An 8762-nucleotide genomic window follows, 5' to 3' on the forward strand; every position below is an offset into this window, starting at 1 on the left:
TCGATAGTTCCCTCTGCTGACAATAGTTATAGGGCAAGGACATCTTAATCGAGCCTCTTATATGAGCCTCTTTTCATTTGAAAACCGAACAGTTCGCATCTGTGATAAATGACTAGTACCTTAAAACAGTAATTGACTCAAGTTAATTGTGTATGACAATTTGCACGGAATATGAATATGCCTTCAAATTCTAGACACGTGACCACGCCGCCCTGGTAAATGATAGCAGTCGTCTGCTGAACGAACGCGAGATGACGGTAGTACATGGCCACAACTCGCTCTTAACTGAATCGTATTTGTACAAAATGTGATGTTTGCGGACTGCCTACCGTAAGTTCTCTACCTAATGGTATTTTATTTCATGCCAATATTTTGATAGATCCGTGGAAATGTTTGTTCACAGGATTTGGCCGTCTAACCAAACCAAATGGTATTAGCTAGTTATCCTAGCCTTGTAGCTAACCTAGCTGCAAGCCATGCCTTTTGTTTTGAGTGTACTAACCACAGAGTTGTTTAGGAGCAAGTAGGTTGAAACGGTAAGCACAGATTGTATAGCCTTAACTGTGATACCGTATAGATAGTATAGTCTGACTCTGAACCGTAGCCTAGCTACGTGTTTAGACTACTTGATATGTGAAATAGAAATTTCGATTGAGCCTAGTACTGGCCTGTGATCCAGTTTGCAGGCAGTTGGCGTAGCTATCCAGCAAATTGGAAATCACTATCTAAAGGTTATGTTGAGAAAAATCATTTTTATGTATAATTGATGAAGCATCACCTTATACCTTGCTCAATCTCGGTTACTGACTCGTCTAGGGAGAGTGACACATCGATGCCACTGCGGAGGTTTGTGTGGTCTGTGGATGACAGAACCAGCAGTGTGGCTGTGGGCTCATGACACGCTCGACGGCTGCACCTCCAGTTCTCGGGCTGTGGAAATTAGAACAAATCCTCAGACACTCAGATCGTTTGACGGAAGCAGTCAACCTCCTGTGTTTGTAGATGGACGACCCGGAATTTTGCCGAGTCTGAAGCACGTCGCACTGAAGGAACTCAACGTAAAAGTCTCAAGCAAAAATGTCGCTTTCAGTGAGTACCTCAGTTACTGTACAGTTGTACAGCGGCTGTTATACATCTGTAGCGGGGTCTTAATCATTGACATTTAGATGGCAATAACGTGCTTTGTTTTCCGTAAAATATATCGGCATTATCATCAATAATTCTGCAATCGGGCATATAATGTATCAGACAAGCTGGGAACTTGTGTTGGGGGAATATATATTGTGGTGTGTAAAACAAAACAATATAAGCATTTCTCTCTCATGCTACATTCTCAGTTTGGGAAAGGGAGCTTCTTTGGTGATTCTCAGGATATAGCTTTTGCCAATTCTACACGAGTTCAACAGAGGCTCATTTGGTTTCATCTGATCATCCGAAGTCAGTGTTTAAACCCTTAGTTTGAAACATTTGTCCCCGTCTTGAATAGACCTAGTCCTTGTGCTCAGCTTGACTCTAAGCATCTTTTCCCCAGGGAGCTTGGTTCAGAAAAGGGCAAAATGAGAGAAGGGGGGTGGGGGGGGGCAATTAAACCCCAAAAAGGGACAGATGTGCCACCCTCCCCCCTCTACACACCCTCATTACCATTTAGGCCTACCCCTCTTCTCCTTTTAAATCATTGACCTGAGTCACTGCCACTGTCTCCCTCCAGAATTTGCATTGATACTGGCCTTTCTCACTCTCGCTTTCTCACTTTCGCCTTCTCACGCTCTCTCTGTCTCTCTCTCTCTGTCTGTCTCTGTCTCGATCTCGCTCTCTCTGTCTGTCTCTGTCTCTTTGTCTCTCTCTCTCTGGATCTCTCTCTCTCTCTCTGGATCTCTCTGGCACTCACCGTCTCACACATACGCACACATAAACACTACTGTTCTTCAGCTAATCTCCCCCCTACCCCCACATGCTTTCCCCATTGGTACAATTGAACCATCAGCTATTTCATGGCCATCACCCCGTCAATGTACTTGGCGTTAGCTCGCTGTAGGGTGAATTTAAGTTCTCTCCCCAAGTCCCTGTCGATATTTGTTGTTGTCTTAAAAACTCCCTAAACGACCTATTTCCTCCACCCACCACCCCTAGACGGTGCTTGCGAAGGCACTGTTTGACAATGCTGCAGAAAGTCCTGAGGAGCTGGCCTTCCGGAAAGGGGACATCCTGATGGTGCTGGACCAGGACCAGAGCGGGGGGCCCGGCTGGTGGCTCTGTTCTCTGCATGGGCGCCAGGGCATCGCCCCCGCCAACCGCCTCCGCCTCCTCCAGACCGCCCCTCCCCCGGGGACTGACCCTCGGAGGACCCCCAGCGAAGACTCGGTTTACCTCTCCCCCGGCCCGCCTCTGGCCCGGGGCGTGGCCGCCACGGCGGCGGATGCGGAAGGGGTGTACCGGTCTCCATCCAGCCAGGGGGAGGCGCTGTACCAGAGCCCCGCAGCCGTGCCTGTGTCCCGGCAGGGGGAGCTCCGCCAGGTCGAGGGCGGACGACCGCGCTCCCGATCCAGCTCCGGTCCCCGTCCCGAATGGGATCTGGGAGTTGCTGGGCGGCCCCGTTCCCCGTCCCTCCGGGGTCGAGGCACCGACGCGACCACCCTCTACCAGACCCCCACACCCCCCTCCCCCCTCATGGCCTCACAGCATCGCAGAACCCCTGGCGGACTGGTGGCTGTATCTGTGTCTGTATATGTCAGCGACAGAGAGGCTGGAACTGGATCAGAGAACCAGGAGGAAAACACCTACTTGGTTCCTAGAGAACCGGTACCAGTGGCAGGCCACTCTGAGGGCTCCTACCTCGTGTCTAGGGCGGCAGTGATGCCCAGCGAGGACGTGTACCAGACCCCTACAGGAGGTGCCGATGGTGTCGTTCCTTCCTTGGGAGCACCGGTCAGCGGCAGTCCTGCTCTGACTAACGGGGCACTTCAGGTCAAACCAGCCAAGGAGAGCCCAGGATTGTACCAGGTTCCCACCCCTGTGGGAGCTGGGCTACACAGGACTCTCCAAAACAACGGCTCTGCTCTCGGCTCCCCCTCCCTGGCTGAGGCCTGCCAACAGCAAAAGGTGGCCCTCAAACCTCCAGGGGGGCAAGGCGTTCCCTCCACCTTGCCCGCCACCAGGCAAACCAAGCTTGGCCCTTCCCCCCACAGAGGCTCCCCTCTCCTGGCTAGGCAGGCCAGGGTGCCGGCGTCACCCAACTTTGCCCGCAAGCCTCCTCCTCCTGCTCCGCCGGTCAGGGGGGTGACCAGGAAAGACTTGCCTCAGCAAACCCCTGCCGCATCCACCGGCAAACCCATCAGCGGATCCACCAATCAGCCCACTCCCTCCAGCCCCGCCCGGGGGAGGGATGAAAGACGACAAGACGGATGGACAAAAGAGGAGAACTTTGGTCAGGTGGCACAGAGCAGGAAGGCGGAGGAATTTATCGATCACAACGACGGTGATCAGGTGAGGAAGGAGCTATGAGAGGGTCGTCTTTGAGTGAGCCGCTGTTAGGCTGGTGACTTGGGGAGGAGTCATGGGGCAGAGCTAGTTGTTGATATTGTGTTCTCTAGATGTCTGCATGTGTGAGAGTCCTTAGGCTTCTGAAAAAGCATCATGCGTCAAGAAAAAACGGTTTGGTCGCACGATGATGATGGCTGTGTGCAACACAAACAACTTGGAAATGCGTTTGCAGCTCACAGTGGGTTATCAGCTCAGTCATGTTTGTCCCGCCCCCCCAGGTGTACGATACTCCTCCCAGCAGCAGGTGGCAGCGCCCGGCCCAGGCAGCGGTTCTGTGTGACGATGACAGCATCTACAACACGCCCAGGACCCTTCCCCCGCAGGCTGACCAGGAGTCTGAGGTCAGCGTCTCTGGATCCTGCCATCTGTCTGCTCTCTGAGAAGCCCCCCCCCCCCACACACACACACACACACATACACCCACACACACACACACACTACTCTCCCGTCGCCTGTCTCTGGCCACACCTGTTTCCCACGGGGCCATCTTGTTGGACCGGTTAGAATTCTGCAGCTCCTTTTTTTTTTGTCGTTAGTCAGTCAACCAGTCAGACAGTCAGTAAGTGCCATATGTCTTGTATGGAATTATGTTTCACAATGTCCCCCAATATGGCTATGCCATTCCAACTGCCTCTCCCCACAATAATCCTTTACTCTTCGGTGGGTAATTTCAATGTGTGCTTGGTGCGTGTGCTGTGTCTTTGGAATTGGACTGCTGGTAGTGCCACAGGGCTGCTGAAATTCTTTCTGAAACTGAATAATCATTGTGTTGAGGCAGTGACCAGTGGAGTACTTCCTTGTGTTATCACACATCAACTCACCTTTTTCTTTTTTGTTTCTCCAGGTTTATGACGTCCCAACCATAACACTAAACCTGTCGTCCGACCCCCTTCAGCAGAAGCCTTGCATTGTTACCGTGTTCGCGGAGCTCGAGGTGGACGAGGATGTCTACAGTGTCCCCACCCTGCCCGGCCTGCCCCTCGCCCTGGGAGACGTATCAAGCCTATCTGTGGAAGAGAGCCACCACAGCCAGGTGTATTCCATCCCGGGTCCAGGAAAACGATCTCCGATGACGGAAGGCAACAGTGCAGGAGATCTTGGAGACTCTTCGGAACCTGACTGTGGCATCTATGACGTCCCGGCTCTCACTCTGGACGTCCTGCCATCTTCCTCGTCCTCCTCTTCCTCCACTCGTAGGCTGTCCGTGTCGAGCAACGGCTCGGGCGACATCCAATGGAGAGCCTCCCTATCTAGCCTCGTCCAATCGGTTCTCAACTCCGCCTCCTCCATGTCCTCCAGGGACCTGGCCACCTCATTGGCTGAGATCCTATCTGTCTGGAAGGCGAGCCAGTTTAGCGATCCAACCCTGTCCCTGCAGCAGGCGTGGGCCCGCCTCTCAGACCTCCTCCCGGCTCTTTCTGCTTGTGGCCACGCCTCCCCGTCCGAGGCCTTGCTCTCGACGGTCCAGAGGGCCCTGGAGGACACCACCATCCTGTTGCAGACGCAGAGTCGGCCCCGTCTGCCTTCCCAGGATTCCCTGTCCCGGAGGCCTCTTCCTGCCCTCCCCGTGGGGGATGTGAAGCCCTCTGGGATGGGGTCCCGCAAGGGGAGCTGGATCCAGGAGAGGCCCCTGCCCCCGACCCCCCAGCCGACCTTCCCCCTGCCCCCCGCCGTTCCCTCGGTGATGGTGACCGTGGGGCACGACGATGGAGACGACGACCCAGGGAACGAGTACGCTGGCATCGGCATGACCCCCATCCCCGCCCCCTTACCTGTGGGCGACAGTGTGGGCTACGTCAAGCTTCAGGTGAGTGGGGGCTTCAGGGGCGCGTTGTTCTCATTGCCTATCTTTTCGTAGAAGTGAATTTACTTTGTTTTTGGTTGTTTTGTACTCACAGTCCAAGTCTTGTCCCCTTCCTTCCCAGGGAAAACCTGAACCTCCTCCAGATGTTCTGGTTGAGAACGGGCATTCTGTCCGTATGACAGAACCCAGGGTAATTTGAGCAATTTTCTCAATTCTGTGTCTGTCTCTCTCTGTCTCTCTCACAAACATACACACACACACAGTTTATCACCCTTCACATCCGTCTCACACGTTCCCATTCCCACCGTTCATACAGGTCCCCATTCTCACCACACAAACACGCCCTCTCATGAGTCAACAGCTGTGTGTATTTTTCCAAATCGTCCTTGTCCTGTCAGCCGTTGACTTGTCGAGTCATCAATGTAACACACAGTAACATTGAGGGTAACCTGGCTCTCCCACAGCAAGTTATTCAGCATCGACCTCCACAGATCAGCTGCTCCTGTTTACCCAGTAGGATCAGGTCTAAATCTCATCAGTCTTTGCCTGTATTGCCGTCTGTCGAAAGCATGTTTACCCCTTCTGACTGGAGACTTAATGTTACATCACAGAAGTCATCCTTCAGTCTGGGAATATTACATAATAAGGAATGGTTTTCACCTAACAGAGAGGCAAAGCTTCTGGGATCTACTCTTATGTTTTTATCGGTTCACTTTTGCCGGTGATAAAAAAAATTATTGGCATGTTCAAGTATAATAATGAACATTCAGTCAGCACTGACGAGCTAAAAAGACCACAGGACTACATAACAGATGAGCTGTTTCTTATTCTTTATAATTTTTCTCTTTTCTCCATTCCCTCTCTAGGTGAGCCCCTCTCCTCCACTTCCTGTCTCTCTTTCGTTGGAGGACTCGGAGCTCCTGTCGTTCTACTCCTCCCAGAGTCTGGCTCACCTGTCCTGCCTGGCCGATTCCATCGACCTGCTGTTCAGCAGCGTGCAGGGGAACCAGCCGCCACGAGTCTTCGTTTCCCGGGGGAAGAGTCTGATCGTGACGGCGCACAAACTTGTGTTCATCGGAGACACACTCTCCCGCCTCCTGACGTCCCCTGATTTAAGAACAAAGGTTGGTGTACACACAGGACAGTGCACACACACTCCAGAACTACGGATCTACTACTGAACCATTAAACTTGAATCAGAGAGCTGTTGAATTTGATAATCAAGTGGTGTGTGTGTGTGTTTTATACATAAACATACATTCAATAAAGTTTTAGTTCGGTAAATAATCTCTTACTTCACTCACACAGGTCACAACCTCGGGAGGGAGACTGTGCCAGGCCCTGAAGACGGTGGTCGTAGCGACCAAAGGTGCCGCCCAGAACTACCCGTCAGTCTCTGCCACGCAGGAAATGGTGGACCGAGTGGCGGAGCTATCCCAGCATGCCGCTGGTTTCTCCGGCCTGCTCCAGCGTCTGGCCCAGATCTCTTGACGCTTCTTTTCCTGTCTCTCAGATTTGTTTACACTACACAGTGCATTTTTCTCTTTTTTAAATGCCTTAGTTGTTACAGTGTGTGTGTTGTCTTTATATTGAATGGTTTGAAGCACAGTCCCGAGGAAGAATTTACAATTTTTGAGCAGAAGAAGTAGTTGCGGTGCCTCAATTGTCGCCCACTTTGATCGTGTGTGTGTGTGTGTTTGCACTATTTGTTTGTGTGCGTGTCTGCGTATGTGTCGGTTTTGCCTTCCTTCACCACTGTGCTTTGGTGCCAAGCACACTTGTCTCTTGTCTCTCTGATAACTTATTGATTATGTTAGAAACCTCTGTGACTTGTTCACATCTTTGTGGTTCATATGTATTTTGGGAGCTTTCTTCTATTCGTCTACCATAGTTTCTTTGCTATTTACACATGTTTTCCTTTTTGTATCTATGCATCTCTATTTATTATGTCTCTCTTTCATGTTTTCATGTCATATAGCATGTGGGCCTCATATTAGGTTTTGATTGCGTGTGTGTTGAGCGGATAAGAGCTTTGAGCTATGTTACTGCGTTGGTTCTGGAAATGGATATGGTGTGTCTAACTTTGTTAGCTGCGGGTTAAAGAGTGGAGGGTGTGGTGTTTACATGCTTTTGTTAGGTTGCTAAACCTATGGTGCTTAAGTTATCGTCTAAGTCTATACGTTGATCTATTCTACATCAGCCTTCTGCTGGCAAACACACATTTCCCCCCGAAAAATCATTTTAGCAATGGTCGTGAGAAGGGGTCACAACACTATCACTCCCTTCAGGAAGTGTGGGGAAGCAAGTTATATGAGTGCTGTTGAGGTGGAGGGTGGTAGAGAGGGATTGAAAGTGAGAGTAACTGAAGAGTGTCTGTGCAGTAGGCTGTGTTCTTTCCCACGGTCCGGTACAGAGCGGAAAACCTGTCTGCTGAGTTCAGCGTGTCCCCACCTGTCTCTCTGTTCTCTCTGTGATTTTTTATGACACTGCCACCCACAAGCAGTCATTTTGGTTATTATCTTCATGTTGGTTGCTTTTGGTGTTCCTGGGTCCATTTTGTGTCTTCTTTGGTGTTTACTAAGACAGCTGTTGTTCCAGGGTTTGCGGTGTAGAGATCTGCCAGGAAACTGAGCATTTTCTTTTGTTTGAGGTTTATTCCAGAGAAAACAGTCTAAGTCTGCAAAAATGATATATTTCCTCAACCACGAAATCTTGCATACCGTTTAGCAACATCAGTTATATGATGATCTTTGTGGAGCAAACACAGCAGGCGACCCATCCTCCTGTTTGTCTAACATTTTCCACATCAGAATGTCATGTTTACCCAAAGCCACAATCTGATCACCAGTTTGTGATCGGTTTGTTTGAGAGGACAAAGATGCAACTTTGCCAAATTACAGTCGTCTGGCCGGAGTCGGAACGGAAGTGTTTTGCCTTTCAGCGCCACCTAGTGGGGTACCAGTATTACTAGTATTACTACACAATGTATGTTGGCCTTACGTAAAAGCATCATCCATGAATAAGAACCATAATCATATTTATTGATCGTTTATTGCTTTCTGATCTGCATGGCTTTAAGTTGCGTTATTTTATAAATACACATTTAACCAGGGACGTTTTCACTCAGTGAATTAAAATAACTCGTGGTTCAAAAGAAAAAAACAGGAACAGTTACAATCTAAGCTACAATTTTCTTTTTTTCTATCAGAATGTATTTTTGACAGTTTTTCATACGTTCATTTATACACTACGTGGATTTGTTGTATGGCTCTGTGAGGTTTGTCAGTATTGATGACAGTAACCACAGCATTGAAGCTGAACGCTGTTCGGATGTTTGTTGATTATTACCCCTCTAAAATGCACAAATACATTTTCCACTGCACTGATGTTTGCGTGTGGCTCATTTCGGACTGTGTAT

At 50.1% G+C, this 8762-nt stretch overlaps 1 protein-coding gene across 1 annotated transcript; it reads left to right on the top strand.

Moving 5' to 3' along the window:
- Positions 1 to 219: 219 nt before the first annotated feature.
- Positions 220 to 8726, top strand: efs (embryonal Fyn-associated substrate). Its single transcript, XM_062449363.1, has 8 exons — positions 220 to 330; positions 817 to 1089; positions 2131 to 3483; positions 3759 to 3881; positions 4385 to 5347; positions 5466 to 5534; positions 6211 to 6468; positions 6653 to 8726. Exons 2-8 carry the CDS (start codon positions 1078 to 1080, stop codon positions 6833 to 6835), a joined length of 2961 nt encoding a protein of 986 aa, XP_062305347.1. The 5' UTR covers positions 220 to 330; positions 817 to 1077; the 3' UTR covers positions 6836 to 8726.
- The last annotated feature ends 36 nt before the right edge of the window (positions 8727 to 8762 follow it).

This window comes from Osmerus eperlanus, chromosome 23 (assembly GCF_963692335.1).
Source record: "Osmerus eperlanus chromosome 23, fOsmEpe2.1, whole genome shotgun sequence".
Classification (NCBI taxonomy): Eukaryota; Metazoa; Chordata; class Actinopteri; order Osmeriformes; family Osmeridae; genus Osmerus; species Osmerus eperlanus.

Excerpts from the sequence above, each read along its gene's own strand:
- efs (XM_062449363.1), top strand. Across the intron at positions 3,484-3,758 it reads ATCACAACGACGGTGATCAG|GTGTACGATACTCCTCCCAG; the intron begins GTGAGGAAGGAG and ends CCGCCCCCCCAG. Across the intron at positions 5,535-6,210 it reads TCCGTATGACAGAACCCAGG|GTGAGCCCCTCTCCTCCACT; the intron begins GTAATTTGAGCA and ends TTCCCTCTCTAG.